Raw genomic sequence first — 23237 nt, forward strand, 5'->3', positions numbered from 1 at the left:
AGGTTAGCCAGTATTTGTTGTTTATTACTGAATGTTATATTTATTAAAACAGCCTAAAAATTCAAATTTAAGAAAGGGTCGAAGCGTAAAATCAATGTTGTGTAAGGTATTTCCAAATCATTGATTAGGCAGCTCGAAGGCCGGAAACGTAGCAATGTCCAACACGGCGTATGAGTGTTGCGCGAATATTTCAGCAGTCACGCAGCACTTACAACTGGGCATGTTCAAGGTATTTGCGGGTGTGTGTGTGCAGTCGTGTGTTATTTGCTGTAAATTATATGGCTGAAAGATGCAAAATTAGCCAAATAATGGCTGCCTAATGTGCCGGAAAGCTGGCGAGCAAAAGTTAATGGCGAAAATCCTTTAGTCCCCTCCCCATAATGAAAACATAAAACGAAGCCACTAAAAGCAAATCGACAGCGGCACATAGTTGCTAATCCAATAAGTGTTAGCTGCTTCACTGCCTGCAAAACGGGGGGCATTAGAGGGTTAAAGGAACGCATAAAATTTGTATACATTTTCGCCACTCAGTGCGCTTTAACTCGTTTCTTTAGCCAACAAAAATAATTCAAGTTGGCGTTTTATTTTATTTATTGTTGCCCTGTCAAACGTGTTTCGCGGTAATTGAACGGACTTTAAATGCCAGCCAAAATTTGCACAAACTGCGGGCTAACACAAACGGCTTTGGTCCAGGTTTTTCTTCTATTTATTTTTCCATTTTTTTTTTTTCATTTATTTGCCTTTGATGTGCCACTAAAACTGAGGTTTGGGTGGGTCGACAACGAGGGGAAAGTAAAGCCAAATGCAGTTGGGACTCTATGGCGACTCCTATGCAAAAGAAGCAGTGCTCGCCAACGCGACGACATCGAAACTTTTCCTGTTTTTTTTCCTTTTATTTTTGGTGTCGTAGTTTAAACCAGCAAAATAGTTTAGTTATATTAAAAACAGTGTCAGGAAAAAAATGATGCCAAAAATACAAAAATTTCAGAACTGAAGACCTCAGGTGTTACAGGTTTAAGGACATAAATACCTTAAAAAAAGAGTAAACTAAAACAATATGTATATCTGAAATATAATAAATAACTCATCTTTGTTTTTGAATAAACTTAAAAAATGCACAAGTTACTTAAATGTTTTTTTTAACTAGCCAAGCTAAGGCATCCAACTAACAAACGCATTTTTATAATAACCCGATTCGATAAAATTTAATTTTCATAAATAAAAACATAGAGATTCCTGGATCACCCCAGTCCGCATATGGTCTTAAAATATTCAGGGTATTATGACTTTCCATGGGGAGAAAGTCGAGCTTAAAAACTGCCCCACATAAAGAACAATTTTCGGGTCGAAAAGGCGCTTCATGGCAGCGAAAATGGCAAACTGACTTCAAGTGGCATTTTGACATTTTGTTGAATTTCAACTCGGTTTTCGTTTTGTTCTGAAGCGAGGGGAGTTTTTGGGGTAAAAAGCGAATGGGGCCAGAAAACTCGCAGGTGGCTGGGCATGCAAACGAAATGCAAAGAGACGCACATTTTTTTGTTACTTAAATTAGAAAAACAATTGCCAGCGTTGTGGGCAGTAAAAGCTGCAACTTTGGTCAGCAGGTTGACCACACAAAAAGTTCGCAAAGCATTCACTTTTTACACGACGCATTTTAACTTCGCAGTGCTGGTGTTAAAACTTCCCCGTTTTGGAGTTCAGCCTGTTACACATAAATTGTTTTTTAAGCCCGATTCCTAACGAAGTATGCATGTCCATTTTTTTAACAGTTTTTTTAAAGTCCTTCTGTTGAGTTACTTGAAAGACTGGACTTGAATTACATGGAAGATTTATACAATTTTATCAATTAAAACAATTTTATCAATTATAAAACAACCAAGAAGCTTATCATTTTTTAGAAAATCATATTTTTGCAAAAACTCTTTTTTATATATTTCACGCGACTCGAAAACTTTTTGCACCATCTCTAAGTGTGACCATCACCTGCGATTGTGATCCCATTTCTTAACTATCGATATGGCGCTTAATAGCAGATATCAGTCCGGCGAAAAGTTCCGTTAGCAGCAAGAACAAGAGGTAGAGCATTGTAGCCAAATAATATTGCTCCAAAAGTAGTTGTCTCTGCCCCAATAGAAATGGAGTTACGCAGCCGAACGAACAGAAGACTAGTAGACTTCCTTAAAAGTAAGATATAGGATATTAGTAGTCCTGAGATATATCACTAACTATTTGCTCAGGCGCCGGCGTTTACGAGGAAGGCATGGATATCAAGGAAATGACCGAGTTAGCAAGTGTCATGCAGGAATCTGCTAGTATCAGTCCCCAGGACGAAGATCTGGAAAGGGCTATGCAGGTGGGAAATGTATTAAATTAATAATATTCAATAATAACTAACTTGCATTGGTTGGTCCTCGTTGATTTCGGCAGGAGAGCGAGTTGGAGTTTTTGACCTCGCACCCTAGTGCTTTGCACAACTCCACTATGATCATATCGCCACAAATGGCCAGGCGGAATCCCTCAAACATGGACAGTCCGCCGAGCGAGCCGATCCGCATTACTTTCCGGGCCTTGGTGCATCATGCCATGGACTGGAGTCCCACCTCGCAGAATCAAATTCCCGATCGCAAGCGAGGTGCCGCGGATAACAACCAAATGGTCGAGATACCTGGCAAACGCTCCAGGGCACCGGCTATCAGCATTGGACAGGCTCCGGAGGAGGAGCCCCACAATGGCGATGTCACACCCGTTCTCCCGGGCAACGAGGGCGACTCCGGCGTCAGTTGGGAGGAGGTATCTCTGTCCAGCTCCAGCGGCAGCAGCACTTTTCCTTCCATCGGCGAGATGCCCGATCGCCATTTAATTAGCACCAGCAGCGTCGCCGTTTCGGATTTCTCAGATGTTAATGAAATTAGCCAGGAATAAGCTCTTTCTTATTGCCAATGTTTTGTGGTTTATGTTTCCGAATCGAATGCAGCAAAGATTTTACAATGTTTATGGCCCCAACATGTCTATGAAATGAGTACTCGAATATGTTACCTATATGTATGTCACATTAAAGGATTGTATGAATTCCCAAAATTCCACCCAAACAGCATTTGGAATTACTCGAATTTTCAATTTCAAAATACATAATTAAGTCTTATGGATTGTAAGAATTGTACAAAAACAGAAACGTCCAATTTTCAGAACTGAAATTACAAAGTTATGATTAAATATTATGAACATTTAACACACGAATTGCGTTAATTGGTGTTTGAACTAAAAACGAGAAACAAATTAAAGGCTTCAAACCATACATACTAATGTACATACATATGCATATGGAATGTTGTATATTAAGCCCGTTGTTTAACACTGTTTCTGCTTTCTCTAGGAATTACAACTTTTTACGATTTGCTGCAATTGAAAGGGAAATGGATCAGTATCGACACTTTAAGGTAAATTATAAGATGTCAAGAGCATGTATTTATAATTTCAGCTCAATTTAACACATATATCACACATATCATATTTAACATCTATGTTCCAGAACTTTACATTAGTCAACACTAAAGTGCTTACTAAACATTTCTGGGAGTGGACACACTGTTCGCAAGGCTTTCCACATTGTCATTTTGCAGGAGCTAGACGTTAAAAATTTGTGAAAAATGTAATTAAAATCAAGGCAGTTGATAATAGATAACATATTAAAAGGTGTTTCATTGCAGGTCCCTACCAAAGGTTCCTCACATTGTGGGCGATGATGATGAATCCCAAGGCGCTTTGTAAGACTTCCTTAATTTTGGTTTTAATGCACATACATATGTACACATATATTTTTTCTTTGTATGTATGTAAATAGGAAGAGTGCTGCAGAAAGTGACGGGAATACAAACGAGTCCTCTTTGTAAGTCTCAAGATCTCTTAAGTTTTGATCAATTATTAACAACTCACTTTATAACTAGGGAAAGCGAACAGGATGACGACAACGAAGATGAGTGGGTAGTTACGCAGTTTTTAGGCAAATTAATTTCTCACCCATTTATCAACTTTTAGAATGGATTTGGATGGCGCGGACTGGTCCCCATATGTCACCTATGAGGCGGGCGCACCGTATGTTATATATACGTAATATCATACATGAAGAACCTATTTTCATTCATTCCGGTTTCTTCACAGGAGACGTCCTTTCAATCCCTTGAAGGTTACCGAAATTACCGAGGTACCCAGAAATGCATCGGAAAACTCCACATCACCTAAAATAGATCTTCTGAAGCCAGAGACTTCGCAGTCCCACTGCTTGGGAGTGCGCAAGCGTCTCATCTTCTCTCGCGCCAACTATGCTCCATCGGAAACTATTGGAGCTCGCGTTTCCAGACGCAGTAGGGGCAGTTGGGCACCGTACGTCCGTAGCATCAACACTGCTCCCGAAGCTTCGGATGATACCGCCCCGGTATCACCAGGTCAGCTGGCCAAGCCCGTGGATGTCACCGAGTTCTTCCACCGTGTTTCTGTTGGCCTCGTCGAGCAGCGCGTCTGCTTGAAGCCATTCCTGGAGTTGCGCAAACGGATCGCTCGCATGGTGACCCAGACTTTGAAGGAATCTAAGAAGATGCGCAAGTAATCCTTGCAACTTCTATGTTTACAAAATCCATGTAAAAGAGAAACAATTTATAAAGCTATAAAATGGAATTGGTTACTAACGATTTAGTTTTATAATTTTACTACCTAGTATGGTAGAAAACTTTCTCCCAAACAGTAAAACTTTATAATGCCATCTCATTCACAATGTTACAGAATAGGAAAACTAAGTAAATATAGTTAACCCAAATCCGTTAATTTAATTAAATTAATATAAAATATAAAAGTAAAATTAAACAAAATTAGTATCCACACTGTTCGTCATCCAATTCGGTGCAATTGCAATAGTTAACATCGGGAACGTTGTCAGAAACCAGATCATCCTCGGCAATCGTCACACAGCGCACGTTGCAGGGATATTTCTGGGGAATTTACGGATTTAGGTCCTATCGAAAAATTATAAGAATTCTTAACCCACCACCACGACCAAGGGATGTCCATCCTCGTCCGTGAGTCCCACATTATCGCAGCCATCTCCCTCATTCTGCCGGTGGACTATGAACTTGGTCATACAGCAAAGCACGATCTGGAAAAAGGATTGTTAGCTTAGGAGGTCTTAGCTTAAAATATGCCTGATGCATATGAATTTATCAGACAAATAGATATACTTTTAATCTTTTTATGAAGATAACCCCAATTATGCTTTATATAACTTTTCCGTCGGGTTCTCCACTTTCCATTATCAATTACCAATTACTTACCAGGAACTTAAGGGCCAGGACCCATAGGGCCAGCAGGATGTAAAAGGAGTTCCACACCGCACTAACGAACACCGGCAAGCATCCGTTTGCATTGATGGAGTCCACGGTGAGAGCGGGAAAAGGCTGCCGGCTACTGATGGACTGCCCCTCACCCGGGAGGAAGTTGTTAAAGCAGCTGTCGCAGGAGCGCTTGCAGCAGGCGAAGGGTGCCAGGACCATCGACGAGCAGTTATTCTCCCGACGCGGCATCCACTCCGCGTTCATCCAGTCCTTGTAGCCATGCACCCCGCAGCACTCCTTGTGCCACTGCAGGCCGTCCCACAGGAGTTTCCACTCGGGACACGTATAGTACATGTCGATGCCCCGGGTCAGCGAGGTGTCCGCCGCATTCTCGAGGACATCGACACCTCGGTAAAGGTTCCAAACGCACCCGAAACCGGAGGCAATGATTACGCAGGAGTAGAAGGCCCACACGGATAGCAGGAGGCGAATGTTGGGCGTGCAACGTCGCCTCCAAATTCGCCGCCACATGACAATGCTGCAGAGGAAGGTCACCACTAGCTGAGCCCCAAACACGTAGATCCCAAACAGATAGCCGTAGATCAGGCGGCACTCGATCTCCGATAGATAGCCGGTGAGCACGGCGTGGTAGTAGGCGGTCACCACCAGGATCAGCAGTCCGATCACGGCCTCGGTTATTAGCAGCAGGTGGAGGTAGATGGAGGCTCGGCGGAAGGGCTGGCGCATTTGGTCATCCTCGTGGGCATCGGTACAAAGTTTGCCTTGTCGACGAGGTTTTAGCTCTGAACTCGAATTTCATTTGGATTGACGCTGATGGCATGGACTCGGATGTTTGAATTTTAAAGTTTAAAACTTGTACCTAAGTAAACCATCTTATTAATGACCAAAGATATTTAAACTAAAAATGCGTACTTTTAAGTAATATGTAAAAACGCCTTTTTATTTGGTATGCAATTGATAAATGTATAAACTTAATTATATTTCAGTTTAAAACTTTCTTATTTGGAGCCCGATCAGTTGGAGCATATCCCAGAATAGCACGCTGCGAACAATTGGTAGTCTTCATGGGACAGTGGGTCACCGTACAAAGCTAAACTTGAGGACGCCTGACGTGTAGTCCATGTTGGGTCCGATCTGTTTGGCATCAACCTTTATCACCTTAATGTTGTCCAGGCATCGCGGACTTTGAACTATTTCGGGATTGATATCGCTATGCCGGATCCACAGCTCAAGGGGACGACTGCGCCACCTTTGCTTGGCCAAAATGGCAATGCAGCTCCAGACGAAGGACTCTCCATGGCACCGGGATCTGGTGATGTCGAGGACTCTCAGCTGTCGACAATTGATCACGAATTCCAGCAGACCCAAAGGACTCTCCAGCTGATAGCCACACAAATGAAGTTCGGTTAGCTCACGCAGTTGACTGGCGAGTTGCCGCAGCATCTGATCCTCCAGGCACTGCAGCTGATCGGCGTCCTCCTCCTCCGGCTGGCCATGCAGCTCCAGTCGCGTCAACTGCCTGAGATTACCCAGCTCCCTAAAGAAGCGCCCATAATCGTGCAAAACTCCACTGAAACGAAAGGCCTCAATTAGTCGGACTGCACCGGGAGGACTTGTGGGACGAGCTATCCTTGATAGCACATCGAAGACGAAGTTCTTGGAATAAATCGACAGCTTCCGCAGGTGTGGCAATCGCAGTAGTTGCTGCGTAATATCCGACTCCATGCACAGGTGATAATCCGCAATCTTGATATGCTCCAAAGTGGGACACAGCTGCAGATCCGCAAGATCACAGCAGTTCACCTCGTCACAGTCCTCCATTATATCAAATTTGCGCAGTCTCAGCTGGCGGAAGATATCCCTAAAGTGCTGCGACTCCAGAAACTGACAATCGTCCAGGCGGAGATCGGTCAGGTGTTCCAGGTCGCACAGGTACTTCCCGGTGATTTGACAGCCTCTGAGTTTGAGGCTCTTTAGATTTGGAAATACCCGGTGCAGCAGTCGCACATCCTCGTCCACGAAGCGAACGCGTCCCCGTCTATGTGCATTGCCCAACCACTCCAAGGAGTGAATCCTCTCCAGGGTGTGGCTACTAAGCAGCCGCAGTCTTCGGACATCCAACTGCTGGCAGCTCAGGCGCTGCATGTGCGGAGCCAGGGCCAGGATGAAAGCCACAAACTGTCGGGAATTGGTTCCCGAGCGACCGAACATCTCGTCCTGCAGGACAACGTTGCGAACCCGGGTCCTCCAGAGCATCTGCACTATGCTCTCCAGTCGCCTGTTCAACCTGCCGATCTGGAACTGCTGGTAAACGTTCAGCTGGCGGATGATCAAAGCCAGGACATCGTCATTCAGCTGGAGCAGCGATGCTGCAGTGGGTTCTAAAAAGTTGAAGGACGATTATCTGAATGCGCTCAAGGTTATAGGTTTTTTTTTGTTTTTGGCCAATTCCTTACCTGTATCGCTTGCGGACGTCATCTGCGGTCTGTTCTCGATCGTGGTGCTTGGAATACTAACGAGTTCCAGCCGTTGCCACGGTCAGTCCCATGCTACCTAGTGCGAAGGTCATTTAGGGGTGGGTTTCCAGGCAAATCGGGCGGAATTTGCGCTACCTAACTGACTTATCCTTCTGGAGATGGGAAAACAAAACGATAGTTTTCAAAGTAGCTCAAATATCGTATTATCCTCTACATGAACTAAAATGGATATACATATACCTAGTTTTAAGCCCAGATACCAGCTGAAAAATGTATTTAAAAGGTTTCTTGTAAAATCGGGTTTTATGCTTATGCTGCGCGTTTTTGCTGCTCATTTATTTGTTTTGTTTAGTGCTTACTACTTCATAAATTTTAATTACATTTTACTCGTAACTTGTACAATATATACTATATATATATATATATATTTCATTTGTTGTCCAATTTCTGTCGTATAGGCATATATATTTTAGGTATATATAGTGTTGTATTGTATCTGATTTATAGTACATTATTGTTTCTATTTAGTATTGTTACTGTTTGTTGCTTTTAATGTTTACGTTAATTGGGGCGTTCCAAGCGTTTTCTTCAGCTTCTGTTCATTTCTCCTAGGAAACATTTTCAGCGCCATCCCAGCGGTTTATCATTAAGGTTAATGGGTGTGTGTCTGTCGATCAGTGAGTGTGTGGTGGAGAAAGTTACCTCTATTCTCACGGCTTGCACTACGCAACTTACAAGTAAAATATTACGTTTGTTCATTAATATTGCAACACAAGTGAATGTTCTCCTTAAACTTGCCCTTCACGTACTACACACACATATCCGTTATATATTAGTCAATAATCGTACAATAATATATATCTCTATATGCATTCTATATACTGCGCTCTATACACATCACCAAAAATCCAAAAACACCCAAAACTAACACGGATACTCAACTACATAATCATAGAGGTGTGATAGTCTGTTTGCAACTTGGAAAACGAGAATTTTCAGTGTGAAAGCAAAATACATGCATATCAATCAATGATAATTTTTTTTTACAATTTTCAATTGTTCCCTGCATTCAAAGTGTATTTAAAATGTGCACTTTGCTGCGATGATCGTGAATAAATTAAATTAAGTTAAATAAAACCAAGTTGTGTCTTTAAATGGTGAAACAAACAGTTTTACATTTTCCGTTTATTCGTGTACAGTTACAGTTTGTTAAATTAAATTAAAATTGTATTTTAAGCATTTAATTGTTGATAATTAAATGCATAAAATGTTGCATTTAAAAGGAAGCATAATGTGTGGGTCGTGTGTCTGTCAGTTTGTCTGTGTATTGTGTGTTTTCTTACTAAATTATTAAACTTTGACTCGTGTTTAATATTTTTTTTTTAGATTTCATTTTGTTTTTGTTGTAAAATTTAAAGCAGATATGTTGTTGCTTGTGGCGCTTGGGGCTTTCTCGTTAATTGTTTCATTTTATTTTATTTCGTTACGGTTCTAACTTGTTCTTAATGTTTGTTGTTTTCAACACAAGCACAGTTAAGGGTTATAATTAATTTTAGAGTTGTGCCTAGTCGTATATATGTATATGTATGGGTTGTTGTTGTTGCTTGTTAACTTTAATAGTGGGGTAATAACTTGTTGTTATAGGTTTAGTATTCATATATCATAATCGTAATTGTAATTGTAATCATAATGATTGGGCGACGCGCCCAACTAAAAACTACTCGCTTTCCCATGCGGGATCTCGCTTCTCCACTTCTCCGATCCGCGCTTTCAATTATTACTTTTAGTAGTTCAACTAACATTAAATATAATAACTTGTTTGTTTAATCCCCTTTCATTATCTCGTTAGTTGGGTCTGCCGTTATGCTGCTGCTGTTTCCGCTGTCATATAATAATATATATCTCGTAATCATCACAGCCCCACTCTTTCAGGGCTTGATATATTGTAAACTGGGTTAAGGACTACACTTGGCCAATATATGTGAAAGTTTTCGCGCGTTTGCTCGTTATCAATGATCCTCCTTGGAAAATGCAAAAATAATACAATTGTGATAACAATTTTCGATAGATTTCCAAGGGTCTTGTTGCGTGTTATTTACAAACTATAAGTATATATTATAATTTTATGCCTATGCATATCTGCATATGTTTATGTATGATGAGGATGCTTTCTATGAATGTCGCTCCATATGGATATAATCATAACTTAGTCAAAACACAATAAAAATACAAGATGGTGCGCTTTTGCTGGTTACGGCAACAAAAACCCCTTTCTTAAAGTGTCTAGCGAGAAAATTGGCTGAGTCGGATTGGTTCTTGTGTCCGTTGGTTTCACTGAGCGCAGCTTAGGAACAACTGGATATCACACAAAACCAAATCGATCGACCCAAACAAAATCACGCGCCGCCTGGCACACATTTCAAAAATGTAGAAAACACGTGAACAAAATTAGACGCTAAGCGCCTAAGCATTAAAGATACACAAAAAGAGAGATACCAAGAACAAACTATGAGATGATTCGTATTGCACGTTAAAGCTGTCGGCGGCAGACTAGTTGAGAAGTGTTTAGCTTGATTGCGATTGCCGAGTAGCTCAATGAGTTCCTAGGGTGACTTGATTTTCAAATTGTTTGATTAGAATAGTTGCCAACGAAATATTTAATGAAAATCACTTGGATATCGGGTTTTAGAAGCCAGGACATTTGAACGGCAAAACTGTACCATTTCGTCCCAAAAGTAAATTTTTACTACCCACGCTTGCTGTAAAAATCGTCACACCCTAGAAACCCTGCATACCACGATTCCGCTTGGGGCCACAGATCAGCGTAACCAGCGCGCTGCTAAAACTATTGTACATACAACTAGCTGCTTATATGGGGTGCGCTTGTTATGGTGTGTGTCCTATTTAGAGAAGTCGCGTCAGCTCGGCTCACTAGCACTGGCTCACTGGTGGCACGCTTGCCTTCACCACGCCGCTTGCGACGACGCAGTGGCAGCAATTGAAGTGCTGGTCGTGCTGCTGGAGTGAGCTGTGGTGGGAGTGTAGCCGTGCAGGAGGGGCTACTGTTAGTAAACAACCGGGTGCTGTTCTACGTTCGCAGGCAGATGCTGCAGCTGGATGGCGGCGCGTGCCAGAGCACTTGGGTCACTGATCAAGGCGATGGGCGGCGGCTGCTGTTGCTGCTGTGGTGGCGGGGCCTGGGGATGACCCTGCTGTTGCTGCTGGTGATGCTGCTGCTGTTGTTGCTGCTGGTGTTGCTGTTGCTGCTGTTGACGATGCTGCTCCTGCTGGTGATGGTGAGCCGCCTGTTGGATGGACAACTGAAGCAGTTGTTGCTGCTGCTGCAACTGCTGTTGCTGCTGCTGATGAGCAGCCACTGCAGCCTGCTGTTGATGTTGGGCGGCCACTTGTTGTTGATGCTGCTGATGTGCAGCAGCCGCCTGTTGCTGGGCTGCTTGCTGTTGGGCAGCAGCGGCGGCTGCGGCCTGTTGCTGTGCAGCTGCTGCAGCGGCTGCTTGCTGCTTCTGCGACTGCTGTTGGGCAGCCGCATTATGCGAGATGAGCGTGGAGGTAACCAGAGGCACCAGACCCGGAGTTAACTGGACCGCACCTCCTGCGCCCGCCGCTCCCGCCGTGATCTGCTGGATGGTGTGCATCGTGGTGGTCGCCGAGTGATGGGGAACTGAAACGGTAGGAGGACCGGTTAAGTTGGGCGACTTGGGCACGGGGAGACTCGCTTGCGCTAGCTCAGTCGTGTTTGCCGACTCACTTATGATCGGTTTCACTTCCTGCTTGACTTGCGTCAGCACACCAGCCGGTATTTGCGGATGCGGATGCACGGGTGGTGGCGGCATCATAGCATCCGGGTGATTCATCTTCATGTGGCGCTTCAAATTGCCGCGCTCGACGAACGCCTTGCTGCACAGTGTGCACGCGTGTGGTTTCTCACCCGAATGGGAGCGCATGTGCGAGACCAAGTGACCTGCGAAACGGACAATGGAAGCGACATGAAGATCTGATCGTCGGGGATCTTGAATTTCGAAAACGGTTCAGGTAAGTTTTGGGGGCTTGCTCTCACAGTCGTTGTCGGCATGCAAATTAGTCTTAAGTGGTTAATGTCTGGTCATCTTACGTGTTGCCAAGAAACCGAAATCTTTAATATTGCTATAAGAAATCTAATAGATTTTTAAATCAACCATTTTAGCACTGATCTAAAAACGTACTTATTTGAATTATTTATCGAAAAGTTTAGAGCACAATATGTAAATCATAGAATATTATTAGAAACATAAACAAATTCCTTTCCTATGAGTTGATATACTATTTTTAAATTGTTTTTCTTAGCTGGCCAATTATAAAGGCTACAAATATTTTTAAAATAACATCACAATATTTTTTTATGGCATTAGTATTTTAGTCTTTTAACTAAACATTAAAAAAAAAAGATTTTTGATTTGGTTTTTGACTGGACATGAGCCCCGAAAACGACATTTGAAGGCTGTGAAAGCAATCCCCACAGCAGCAACTGGAGGAAAGGATTGGGATTAAGGTTTTTGGATTATGACTGTAGCTGGAGCTGGGGCTGGGACACTATGCTGACGCCACGCCACGCGTGCCTCCACTGGATGCATGCAACGCACAGCAACAATCATAGAGCTCGCTCACTCACCTTTGCAGATGAAGTTCTTGGGGCACTTCTCGCAGGCGAATGGTCGCTCCATCTCCTGGCCCTTGGTATGGCTGCGCTGATGGAAGAGCAGATTGCCCTTGAGCGGGAACGATTTGCCGCACGTCTCGCAGGTGAAGGGCCGGTCACCGGTGTGGCACCGGGACATGTGGTTGATCAGGTGCTCCTTGCGCGTAAACGGCTTGTTGCAAACGTTGCAGCAATGCGGATTGTCGCTCGAATGCTGGCGCATGTGATTGTTGAGGTGCTCCTTCCGCGTAAACGTCTTCTGGCAATACTCGCACTTGTGCGGCGAGTCGCCCGTGTGGAGGCGCACATGGTTCGTCAGGTGCTCCTTCCGCGTAAAGGTCTTCTTGCAGTAGGAGCAGCGGTGCGGGGAGTCGCCCGTGTGCTGGCGCACATGGTTCGTCAGGTGCTCCTTGCGCGTAAACGTCTTAGTGCAGTACGTGCACTTGTGCGGCGACTCGCCTGTATGTTGCCGTACATGATTAACCATGTGATCTTTGCGCGTGAACGCTTTCGTGCAGTACGTGCACTTGAACGGTGTCTCACCCGTGTGCTGGCGTATGTGGTTGACCAGGTGCTCCTTGCGCGTGAACGTCTTCATGCAGTAGGAGCAGCGGTGTGGCGACTCTCCCGTGTGCTGGCGCACGTGGTTAAGCAAGTGCTCCTTGCGCGTAAACGTCTTGGAGCAGAAGTCGCACCGGTGCGGCGTCTCGCCTGCTTGCGTGGCAAATGTGTGTGTGTCGCGCGAATGGGACGAGAAAATGTTTAGAGATTAGTAATCATCGCCATGGAACAAGGGGGCGGTCATGGTTTGGGCTGGCAGGTTGCGGATCACTGGACACCTGGCGCGGATTGGTTTTTGTATTGAATCTCCTCTAGCGACGGGGGAAATGGCTGCGTTACAATCGTTACAAAACAAACCATAGATCTGAACCTTGAGGCCCATTCACAACTAGATCTATATATTGACAAAATGATTTAAAGATTTAATGACCTCTAAGTTAAGTCTTATCAAAACATGTTTTTGTACAGTGCAACAAAATTTGCAAATCTAGGCTGTAAATGGCTATGAAAACATATTATTGCATTCAGATCTAAACCTACATTAATCTCTGAAAGAATTCGGAATAGTTTGCCTATTTAAAATGCATGTTTAGTAAATATGGAAAAGTATTTGTTCCACGAAGACCAGTGGAGTGCAACTAGCTTTTACCCCAATCCTAGCGAGAGTTCGTTATCGCTGCGCCGCCAAGTGTCTGTGTATGTGTCGTGGACTGTAGCTGGAGGCCGGGCGGAGTGGTGGGTGGGATTCGCCCGGGAACGAGGAACAGAACAGGAAGCGGGCTTACGATTCGTTTTGTCTCTTTACCTGTATGCCAAAGTATGTGATTGGTGAAGTGCTCCTTGCGGCTAAAGCTCTTGCCGCAGATCTCGCAACGGAACGGCGTCTCGTTGGTGTGGGATCGCATATGGTTGGCTAGGTGCTCCTTGCGCGTGTATTTCTTGCCGCAGACATCGCACTGGTGCGGCGTTTGACCTGGATTTGTGGGAAAGGGGTAGCAGAACAGAACGGAATTGTTGTATATAGGGAATGGCGTTTGATCTCGTTCGACAAGACAAAATCGCATTCGATAGCGCAAGCATTTTCTTTTTTCTCGCTTAACTCGAATCAGCGGCCATTTCTCCACGAGGATCTTTGCGGAAGCTCATTGGAGAAATGTTGGCGAATCGGAGAAAAAACAAAATTTCAGATCCCCCGACCCAACCTCGCGCACCGCTTAGTCTTTACATTATTTTCTTTTGATAGTTTAGTGGTTTAGTTGTGGCTGCGTGGGTGGGTGGGTTTTTTCTTTCGTATTAAAATCTTTTCTTCGTTTTTTTTTTCTGTTTGGTGTGAAACTGGCCGTGGCTTGCGTTGTTGTGGTTTCGAACGAACGAAGCGAACGGAGGCTGCTGGCTCGGGCATATGGACGTGGGCGTGGTGGTGTCAGATGTGGTGTGGATTGTATGTGGTGTGGATGTTCATTGGATGTGTGTGTTTTGTTTTGTTTTGTGTGTGCCTGTCAACTCTGCTTCTACTCATTGCTGGTCCTCAGGATGCTGTTCTTTTTTTTTGGTTTTCGTATTTGTTTTTCGTTTTTAACGTTTTTGTGCGGAACGTGGGGTTCCAGAAGAAAGTATCGCCAAAGAGCTAAAGTTAAGGTAGGCCTGCCTACATAGCAGATATTATGCAGATTATGAGCTGGGATGTGTGAGTGTGTGTTTCATGTGTTGTGTGTGATCCAATTGCTTTCGTGTGATCGAGTGTTAAATGTCGCAGTTACACAGAGACGTTGGCAATCGACAAGCAGCAACAACGAACTTTTCTTAGCTTTTCTTTTCTTTTCTTTACTTTCTTGACTTTTCTTTGCTTTGGACACCCTGTTCGACAGCAGAGAGAGCGTAGACAAAGTTGCACAGGCATTAAATATCGAATCGAATCGGGAGTGAAGGATTGGACTTGGACTTGGAGTGATGGAGTGGAGCGAGCACTGGATGAAGTGTTTGGATTGGTGGTGCATGTGAGCATGATTTAGACTTGGTGAAGCTGGGGATGTGTGATGCAGAGATCATGGCTGGGGGGAAATGGAGCGGTATGAGCGAGTGAGCGTGTTTTCTTTTAATTTTGTAGCGGGATTAGGCAAGGAGCGTTCTCCAATTCTCTGGAGAATCGCTTGCTTGAAGCGTTAGTTGACACAGAGAAAAAAAATCAGAACAATATCTATACCAAAGTTATTCAGATCCACAAACAATAGCTTGAGTGCCGTATTGTTTGAAACTGATTTGCAATACTATCCTTAGAATGTTATATCCTTTAAAAAATGATGAAAAAAAGGAATTCATGCGGTTCTAGTGTGAGTATATATCTAGGAATTTGGAAAACATTTGTAAGATGTTTTTGAACGAAATGAAATTTGGATTTGGATTTTTGCACTTTCTAAGCAGGTTTTCAGATAAGTGAGAGGTTTGGTCAGGAAAGGTACCAAATGAATATAACCATTTTGAGTTTATGTTTTTTCTCTCTGTGTGAGTACAGTGGGCGGGGCTGTGGGAGTTGGCGGGTAGAAGAAGCACAAGCGATGAGCGAGATAGAAGTGTATGAGAGAGTGGGTGGAAGAAGACGTAGGACGCACGATGAAGTTTATATAAATTTTTTGCGGTGCTTTTTGTCAATTCTTTTTGATTGGTTTGGTTGGTTGGTTGAATTTTTGATTTGGTTCTTGGTTGGTTTGGTTGGTTGGTGTGATGTGGTGATGGCTGTTGTTGTTCTTGTACTCTATGGATAGAATTTGGTCTGACTGGAGTTGGTCTGGGTTTTTTTTTTATTTTTTTTTTTTGGTATTTAGTTCTGAGAGAATCTGATCTGTCTTTTTGTTTTGGCGCTCGCCGCTCGCATTGTCCGCCCCCACCAATCAATCACACTCACCAGTGTGCCACATGTAGTGGTTAACATAGTGTTCCTTGCGCGTAAAGGACTTCTTACAAATATCGCAACGATGTGGCGTCTCACCCGTGTGTTTGCGCACATGGTTGACCATGTGCTCCTTGCGCGTGAACGTCTTGGCGCAGTACTGGCAACGGAAGGGCGTTTCGCCCGTGTGCGAGCGGAAGTGATTGTCCAGGTGCTCTTTGCGGGCAAAGGTCTTTTGGCAAATGGTGCAGGCGAACGGTTTGTCCGTCGAGTGCCGTTTCATGTGCCGCTCCAGGCTCGTATTGTTCGCGAACACATTGAAGCACACGATGCAGGTGAACATGGGCCCGCCAATGTGGATCTTGCCGTGGCGCGTCAAATCCTGCGACGTGGTGAACCCCTGGCCGCACACCTGGCACATGAACGGCTTCCGTTCGCTGTGGTAGCGCCGGTGCACGATCAGCTGGTACCGGAACTGGAACATCTTGCCGCAGATGTCGCAGACGTGCGTCCCCGTCGCAATGGGCGTACCGTCTGGCGCCAGCGCCACGTTTTGCCCGCCACCATTGCCGCCATTGCCGCTGCCGTCCACGCCATGAATGCCGCCCTCCATTTTAGGCATAAGCAACTCACCCGCCGTGGTCGTGGTGCCCCCACTGGTGGTGCTCCCGCCGCTGCTAGTCGAGCTGCTGGTCGTCGTCACCGTCACCTGCTGGCCCCCATTGCCGCTGGTGGCCGGCGGTAGTCCTCCCCCCGCCGATGCAGCTGCTGCCGCGGCCGCTGCTGCATTCGCTGATGCCATTACCGCTGCAACGGCAGCATTATTCGTGGACGCCGCTGCTGCGGCTGCCGCTGCACTTGCCGCATGGCTAGTGACCTGCGGCGGAAGCGGAGGAGGTGGTGGCAACTGGCCCCCGTGGGCCGCTGCTAATTGATGATTGACCACATCGCCGTGGATTTTGCCAAAGACCTCGTGGTACGTGAAGAGCTGCGAAATGTCCTCAATGTTCACCTTGTACATTTCGATGCCGTGCGGCGGCTTGCCATCCTCTTTGTGCTCGGATTTAGGGAGCGGTGGTGGTCCGCCCAAAGTGATCGTTGTCCCACCAGTGGTCACAACAGGAGTTACTACTGATGGCACCGAGCTGGCAGCGCTCACGTGCTGCATTCTTGTGTCCAGATCCGGGCGATCGTTGTGGCGTTGCTCGTTCCCTGTTTTTTAATATCCTAATGATGTTCTTGTTGTTGTGTTGTTTATGGGAGTTATTGGTTGTTGTTGGGAGTAGTAGTTGTTGTTGTTGTTGTTGCTGCTGTTCTTGGTTGTTGTATTTCATGTGTTGCTGCTGAGGAGCGCCTACATATTGCTGTTGTTGCTGCTGTCGACTGCTTTCGCTGAGCGTGGCTACAACAAACAAAAAATGCAAGTGGAAGGTGGAGGTGGTGTCACTTAATCTCTGGCTGCTCAGGTATTTTTCGAAGTCTTTCTTATCGACGCTGACGGGGGACAATTACCATGAAATTGCTGCTGTTGCTCTGGATCCTGTGGGGCTGATGGTGTGGCTGCTACAGTTTATCCATGTGAATGTGTAATTGGCGCACAACCAATCTGTATTGTTCACCTGCAAATGGATGAAAATTATTGGAATCAAATCTATTGGTTGAGAAAAATGGGTATTTCATCTGCGAGAATATGATGTATCTAAGATGTTACATATATGCTGCATAACCCTAGGCGTTGGCCCCGCAAAGCTGAAAACTACTTTACAAAAGTACTATTTATATCATATTTTGCAGAATGATCAGACGAAGATTACCACATGGTCGTGGTGAAGGTGCTGGTCTTGTGGTATTTTGACAGCATCCTTAGTGCCGAAGGACATTACAGATATGCGACAATGCAAATGTCATATGCACGTATGCATTTGCACACCAGTAAAGTTGAGGCCTAACCCCCTCACACACACACTTAAAGTAAACAATCATCACCCAGGACTAATTTATGTAAAAAGATGTTGGGCAGCTATCTCTTCGTTTTATTGATTTCGCTGCTGGGCATTAAAAGTGATATAAATTGCCCATTAGCGGACCACAGGACTCACACACACACGCACTGATATAGCTATGTGTATGTATGTCTTCATCAAAAAGGAAGAGGAAGAAGAAGAGGGCGCACAATGAAATAACTTTATATAAATTGTAAATGGCAAAAGGCAGCAAAACGAATGACAAGAGACACGAAAATGGGAGTGGAGCTGGAATTTGAGGCTGTTAAGTCGAGGGAGGGGCAGGATCCAGGATTTAGATATCCAATCAGAGAATGCAAGCAGAAGAGTGTGAGAGCGCAACGAGAGAGACAGAGGGGAGAGCAAAACGAGTTAGGTGCCGGGGGAGCTGATGTAAATATCAAGAAGTACAAATCGATTAAAGACAACGCGTAAGTGTGTGCGTGTGTAGGAAAAACCGAGCTGCGAATTAAAGATGGATGAGAGAGTGCACGGGGGGGGAGAGCAAGGGGAGCTCCAAAATAGAAGAGAGGGAGAGCGCGCGCATGAGCGGGAGAGGTGGGGAGTGTTTGCATAGGTCCTGGTTTCGCCCCTTTTCGCTAAGCGCTTTACAGTTACAGCTTACAGCTTACATGCTAAGCAAATGGTAACGAGAGAGAGAGGAGAGGTGTGGAGCGGAGCGGAGCTCCCCCTTGATTGCTCTCTCACACTCTCTTGTTTTTCTCGAGCAAATAATTCAGCAAACATCGAGGAGAGCGCAGAGCAGGAGAAAGGACACTAAAAAAGGGCGCCACTTTTAATGTGGTGAGGTAGGAATGTTTCATTGATGTGTGTGTGCAAATCTCCAAATGCATATGTATGTCTTCTGCACGCACATGTGTGAGTGTGTGCAATGGCCCAGCCCGGGCAGAAACACAGAAACAACAAAAAAGTGGGCGGGTTTCGTTTGGGGCATGTAAAGTGCTGATGAAGCCAAGCACAGAGCACAAGACAAATGGCCCAATCTGAAAAGGGGGTGGACTCCCGCCCCCTATTAAGTAACTGTAACTCAAGCATCGCCACAAAACGAATTAATCGAGTGCAAACCACAAACGCAGGTCAAAAACCTTAGCACTTCATCATCGGATCTAAAGAATTTTGAGGTAACTACCGGCAACAATACCAAATTAAATTAACTTACAATAAGATACTTTTAGATTACTTTTAAGATACTTTTAGATAATAACTACATAAGTTGTTCTTTGATATCTTTCTCTTATTATTCAGTAATCCAATTATTCTCATTTAAAGCTTATGGTAATCTGCAAACTAATGCATATTATAGAATTTATCAGGCATCTTTTAATTGTACTAGAATTATTGGGATCGATCTACAATAGACCGATGACATAGTTTAAAAAGTTTATATGAGGAAAGTAATATGGAAGACAAGCTTGCTTAAAATATCATTTAAATGATCCGGGAAAACACATCTGTTGACGAAGTAGTATCTAGCTGCATATAAGGAGCAAGAAAAAATCGACACCATTACAAGTTTCATTTGTATCTCTGAGATTGCCCTTTTAGCAGTTGTTTTCCAGCGAATTAGGTTACTTGTTACGGAAGGGATTATTAATTTCAAAATCGCTGTTTTATATAAAAACACTAAGCCATATGGTCCAAAAATATTAATGATCCGTATCAAATGGGGTTGAATAAACCCTTTGGGTGGTGAGGGGTAAAGTCACCCTGTATTTTGATGTGAAAGCAGCGGCAATTGAAATCACTTACCTCATGTGATTCTCTTCTTGGCCCGATTCCGCCGATTTTACTGGGGAGGCTCGCCAGGAGCGGACTTGAAGGTATATTTAGACGGATGCGGAGGTTCTTTTGGGGCGGGCCACCTGCAGGAGAAACGAGAGGGGAGACATGGCAACAATAATAACCAGTGAGCAACAGTTTGTTTGCGGTGTTTATGTTTACGCGAAATATTCAAACGGCCCGCGGTACAGTCTTCCCCTTTTCCCTTTGCTTCCAGTTTCGGTTTCAGTTTTGGTTCCACTTCCACACACATACCTACATACTTGCATACGTGTGTGGAAAGAGCGGACGGGGGGCGAAAGCAAATCAAGCGAAAATTTATTTGCAGTCAATATAAGTATATGTACATACATATGTATGCAAAAGTAACCAACACATCGAAACTAAGGCTGCGTCTGCGTGGAAAGAAGAGCAAAAATATTCTAACTCTAATTGGAAAGGGAATAGGAATTGGGGGGTATTGCAAATTTTACATTTCCAACTATTCCAATTCGAAGCGAGCGGTGCGGTGCGGTTTCGGTGCTAACAAATCAAATTAATTGTATCTATATCTAGAAGTGCTGTATGTGCGTGCATCTCTGCGACCAGCCAGTCTTCTCTGCTTTTCTTCTAGATTCTAGACGGGGGGCCTCTCCTCGTTCTCTACCTCTCCCCACTCTGCTTTGCTTTTGGCTGCCAGCAGGGGAAAAAAAATTTGTGTCTTTCTTGCCATGCCGCCTGCTCTTTGTTCCCTTCTTGCCCACTGCTTTTCGTGCACTTTTGTATACGGCTTTGCTTTTTTTTTTATTATTTTTTTTTTGTTATTCTCGTCTCGTTTCTCTCTCTCTTGTCTGCCTCTCTCCCTCTCTTTGCCTTACATTGTCTCTCATTATTCATTGAACGACAACGGCAACGCCACCCCTTAGCCCCCTGGTCCAGCAACAACAACGTTTTGCACGAACGACGCTACGTACAATTCCCAGCCGCCTAAAGCGGAAAACCAATAAAAACGAATTGAATCGCAAAGCGTAAGTACAAAATAAAGCGAGGAGGCGAGACAGAAAAATGAAAGCTGAGAGAGCTGCTAACGAGCGAGCGAGAGATAGAGAGGGAAAGAGAGAAGCGAGTACAGGCGGCGCGTCGATACAAGTTTTGGCTTTTGGCTCACATTCTATATGCCGAGATCCGAAACTCGAGTTATAGTTATAATTATTGCCGCTGCTGCCGCTTTTTATTTTTAATTTTGTTTGGCTGTCGCTCAAATTTCGAACGAGAGAGCTGCGAATCGAATGGGAAAAAGGAAAAAAGCGAGAGAGGGAGAGGAGGAGAAGGAGGATCGAGTTGGAGAGTCGTCCGTCACATTTTCATTCCAGCCAATTAGTGTGCATTTCATAATTATTAAACAAAACACTCAGGCACACATCTAGGCACAATTGAAAAAGCCAAAGGAATCGGAAGTGGGAGCTGCGTTCTAACATATGGCGGCGAAAAAAGTGCCAATTCGGAGAGCGCTACCGATCACTTAAAGTGCTATAGTTAATAAATTTCAAAAAATGCAACCCTGCGCCTCCCTTCTCCCTCTCTACAACTTGCAAGAATGACACGATGATGACGTTAATGGGAACTTTGTGGCTGTGGATGTGCGCAGCTCACATACACAAGCACACACAGATACTCTCGCACTTACAAACACCAATACACTGGCAGCAAAGTCGACCGCAAAGTCATTTGATTAAGAATTCTCGCATTCTTTTTTGCATGCGAATTTCACAAATAAACACAATTGTTTCCAATCAACCCCGGTACTTTCCCCTCTCCTCACAACCCTTCCTGACCCGACCCCTCTAGCAGCTTCCCCCCTCGTACAACACTGCAGTTTTTACCAGCTTTAAAAAGGTTGTTCGGTTCGTTCTTATGACGCCAGTATATGAAAATTTACTTGATATTGCAACGGTGGTGGTGGCGGGCACACTCTCCGGCGAATGTGTGTTTGTGTGTGTGTGCAACAGTAGTGGCAATCAGAATCGAAACGCCGCGCGGGTGAGAGGCGGTGGTGAACGGCGAACAGAGCAAAGCAAACTGAAAACTGAATGAGACGCGGAGGCAGCAGAAGGCGAGCAGGCAAAGGCGACCGATGTAAAAGTTCTTCGTGCGGCGCGTTCGGGCGGCAGCCGAAAGCACAAAAGTCCAGTGGGAGCGCCAGTGCAGCCGGTTTGGCTTTGGCGAGGGTATCTATAGGGCGACTCTACTTTATTTTTTTTTGTTTTTTTTTTTCATTTAACTCACTAAATGTGGTATTATAACTAGGTTGACTGATTCATTTACTGGTGTTTAATAATCAGCTATCATCTTAATTATGTTGCCATCCTTTAATTGGTCAAAGGTTTAATATATTAAAGTAGCTGTTACAAGTAATATTAAAATGATTATTAAATGTTTGTAGTTTACTAAATAAGCTTCTCAATAATGACTTCAATAATAATGACATATTAAATTTTTCGCCTAAAAGTAGTTTTTTATTACCAAACACTTCTTCAACTACATTTATTAATCAGAGCAAAAATAGTCAAGCAACTACTGCACTTACTCCAGTTAAAAAAACTGGCTAGGAGGAATTCAAATTGGCAGCACTGACAAGAGGTGTGGAGGCAGCGAGAGAGCGAGAGCGAGTACGAGAGACACCGCAAGATACAGATACAATGCGTGCTCGAACCCGCATGTGAGTGTGTATGTGTGTGCGTGCGATTGCGTTGTTCTTATTAACGATTCGCTGCCGCTGTCTCCTCCTCACCCTTCCCCGACCCCCTCACGCAGTAGTGCTGCTTTTTTGGGGCTTGGGCACAAAAAGGCGGCAAAACGGTTAAGCACACAAATTCGACCGGGTCCGCTTGGTCAATTGGAATATAAATGCGGGAATCGCACATTCGAATTTCACTCACCAGTGATAGAGTAAAGTTTTATCCATAGACCAGCAAGCTACCACTCCTTTTTCTGGTTGCAGCAGCGTCCCTTTTCAACAGACGCCGTTCCCGGATTGCTCAATCGCGATCTTGGCTTTGTGCCCCGATCTCGGATATCACTCTTCACTGATCACTAACTGCATTGCGCGCACTGTACACTTGTGGTTGGCCATTTAATTAGAGCGGTGTCTTTATTTTCTTAACATTTATCGCGGATCCAGAGTTTTAGTTGCGGGCGGAAGAGCGAGAGAAGCAGTGTATAGAGCTGGAAGAAGTATCGATATGACAGCGATGCATCGGGACCAGCCGGAATCGATAGTTCTCCAGCGTCGGCAGTGTGACCGTTCTTAATTTTCATTGCAACTTGAAAAATACCATACGCGCAAAAATACCGAACTAAAGATGGCACTGCGTCCGATAGCTTTTGGAAATTAAGGTTTTTTATTTATTAAAAATTTTTATTAAATAATAAAACTAATTAGCAGCGGAAATTTGAAGAAACTTGTAGTGTAATTTAACAGACTTGGTTTGA

General features: G+C 44.4%; 5 protein-coding genes across 14 annotated transcripts; 2 read left to right on the forward strand and 3 right to left on the reverse strand.

The window, feature by feature from the left end:
* Positions 1-2023: 2023 nt before the first annotated feature.
* Positions 2024-3237, forward strand: LOC120458420. The gene is made up of 3 exons (XM_039646057.2): positions 2024-2184; positions 2238-2353; positions 2428-3237. Exons 1-3 carry the CDS (start codon positions 2136-2138, stop codon positions 2920-2922), a joined length of 660 nt encoding a protein of 219 aa, XP_039501991.1. The 5' UTR covers positions 2024-2135; the 3' UTR covers positions 2923-3237.
* Positions 3238-3529: 292 nt separating this feature from the next.
* Positions 3530-4682, forward strand: LOC120458421. Its single transcript, XM_039646058.1, has 6 exons — positions 3530-3649; positions 3708-3764; positions 3842-3886; positions 3945-3977; positions 4036-4092; positions 4159-4682. Coding segments are annotated over exons 1-6 (639 nt in total). The 5' UTR covers positions 3530-3647; the 3' UTR covers positions 4604-4682.
* A 113-nt stretch (positions 4683-4795) lies between these two features.
* LOC120458419 (tetraspanin-12) lies at positions 4796-6171 on the reverse strand. Its single transcript, XM_039646056.2, has 3 exons — positions 5322-6171; positions 5039-5146; positions 4796-4982 (listed from the first exon to the last, which is right to left on the reverse strand). Exons 1-3 carry the CDS (start codon positions 6066-6068, stop codon positions 4863-4865), a joined length of 975 nt encoding a protein of 324 aa, XP_039501990.1. The 5' UTR covers positions 6069-6171; the 3' UTR covers positions 4796-4862.
* An 83-nt stretch (positions 6172-6254) lies between these two features.
* Positions 6255-7965, reverse strand: LOC120458785. Its single transcript, XM_039646565.2, has 2 exons — positions 7799-7965; positions 6255-7723 (listed from the first exon to the last, which is right to left on the reverse strand). The coding sequence occupies exons 1-2, from the start codon at positions 7818-7820 to the stop codon at positions 6420-6422; spliced, it is 1326 nt and encodes a 441-aa protein (XP_039502499.1). The 5' UTR covers positions 7821-7965; the 3' UTR covers positions 6255-6419.
* Positions 7966-8966: 1001 nt separating this feature from the next.
* On the reverse strand, positions 8967-22991 carry LOC120445334 (gastrula zinc finger protein XlCGF57.1). 10 transcript variants are annotated; one of them, XM_039626042.1, is made up of 8 exons: positions 22685-22989; positions 19737-19849; positions 17476-17582; positions 16063-17365; positions 13882-14049; positions 12489-13229; positions 11589-11801; positions 8967-11501 (listed from the first exon to the last, which is right to left on the reverse strand). In XM_039626042.1, the coding sequence occupies exons 4-8, from the start codon at positions 17129-17131 to the stop codon at positions 10885-10887; spliced, it is 2808 nt and encodes a 935-aa protein (XP_039481976.1). In that variant the 5' UTR covers positions 17132-17365; positions 17476-17582; positions 19737-19849; positions 22685-22989; the 3' UTR covers positions 8967-10884. The 10 variants fall into 10 exon arrangements, with proteins under 10 accessions (XP_039481976.1, XP_039481896.1, XP_039481644.1 ...); XM_039625962.2 differs by having other exon boundaries at positions 12489-13226; positions 15979-17365; XM_039625710.1 differs by having other exon boundaries at positions 15979-17365.
* Between the last annotated feature and the right edge of the window lie 246 nt (positions 22992-23237).

This window comes from Drosophila santomea, chromosome 2L (assembly GCF_016746245.2).
Source record: "Drosophila santomea strain STO CAGO 1482 chromosome 2L, Prin_Dsan_1.1, whole genome shotgun sequence".
Lineage (NCBI taxonomy): Eukaryota > Metazoa > Arthropoda > Insecta > Diptera > Drosophilidae > Drosophila > Drosophila santomea.

What these genes read in the sequence shown, in the direction of transcription:
- LOC120458420 (XM_039646057.2), top strand. Translation starts at nt 2,136, where the DNA reads ATGGAGTTACGCAGCCGAACGAACAGAAGACTAGTAGACTTCCTTAAA. An exon ending in ACTAGTAGACTTCCTTAAAA is followed by an intron (nt 2,185 to 2,237) that starts GTAAGATATAGG and finishes CTATTTGCTCAG; the next exon opens with GCGCCGGCGTTTACGAGGAA. An exon ending in ATCTGGAAAGGGCTATGCAG is followed by an intron (nt 2,354 to 2,427) that starts GTGGGAAATGTA and finishes TGATTTCGGCAG; the next exon opens with GAGAGCGAGTTGGAGTTTTT.
- LOC120445334 (XM_039625886.1), bottom strand. Translation starts at nt 17,131, where the DNA reads ATGCAGCACGTGAGCGCTGCCAGCTCGGTGCCATCAGTAGTAACTCCT. An exon ending in CAAGAACTTCATCTGCAAAG is followed by an intron (nt 11,802 to 12,488) that starts GTGAGTGAGCGA and finishes TCCGTTTCGCAG; the next exon opens with GTCACTTGGTCTCGCACATG. An exon ending in GGAAGTGAAACCGATCATAA is followed by an intron (nt 11,502 to 11,588) that starts GTGAGTCGGCAA and finishes CTACCGTTTCAG; the next exon opens with TTCCCCATCACTCGGCGACC.
- LOC120458419 (XM_039646056.2), bottom strand. Translation starts at nt 6,068, where the DNA reads ATGCGCCAGCCCTTCCGCCGAGCCTCCATCTACCTCCACCTGCTGCTA. An exon ending in TCCTGGCCCTTAAGTTCCTG is followed by an intron (nt 5,147 to 5,321) that starts GTAAGTAATTGG and finishes TCCTTTTTCCAG; the next exon opens with ATCGTGCTTTGCTGTATGAC. An exon ending in GACATCCCTTGGTCGTGGTG is followed by an intron (nt 4,983 to 5,038) that starts GTGGGTTAAGAA and finishes TAAATTCCCCAG; the next exon opens with AAATATCCCTGCAACGTGCG.
- LOC120458785 (XM_039646565.2), bottom strand. Translation starts at nt 7,820, where the DNA reads ATGACGTCCGCAAGCGATACAG. An exon ending in GACGTCCGCAAGCGATACAG is followed by an intron (nt 7,724 to 7,798) that starts GTAAGGAATTGG and finishes TCAACTTTTTAG; the next exon opens with AACCCACTGCAGCATCGCTG.
- LOC120458421 (XM_039646058.1), top strand. An exon ending in GATGAATCCCAAGGCGCTTT is followed by an intron (nt 3,765 to 3,841) that starts GTAAGACTTCCT and finishes GTATGTAAATAG; the next exon opens with GAAGAGTGCTGCAGAAAGTG. An exon ending in GATGACGACAACGAAGATGA is followed by an intron (nt 3,978 to 4,035) that starts GTGGGTAGTTAC and finishes ATCAACTTTTAG; the next exon opens with AATGGATTTGGATGGCGCGG.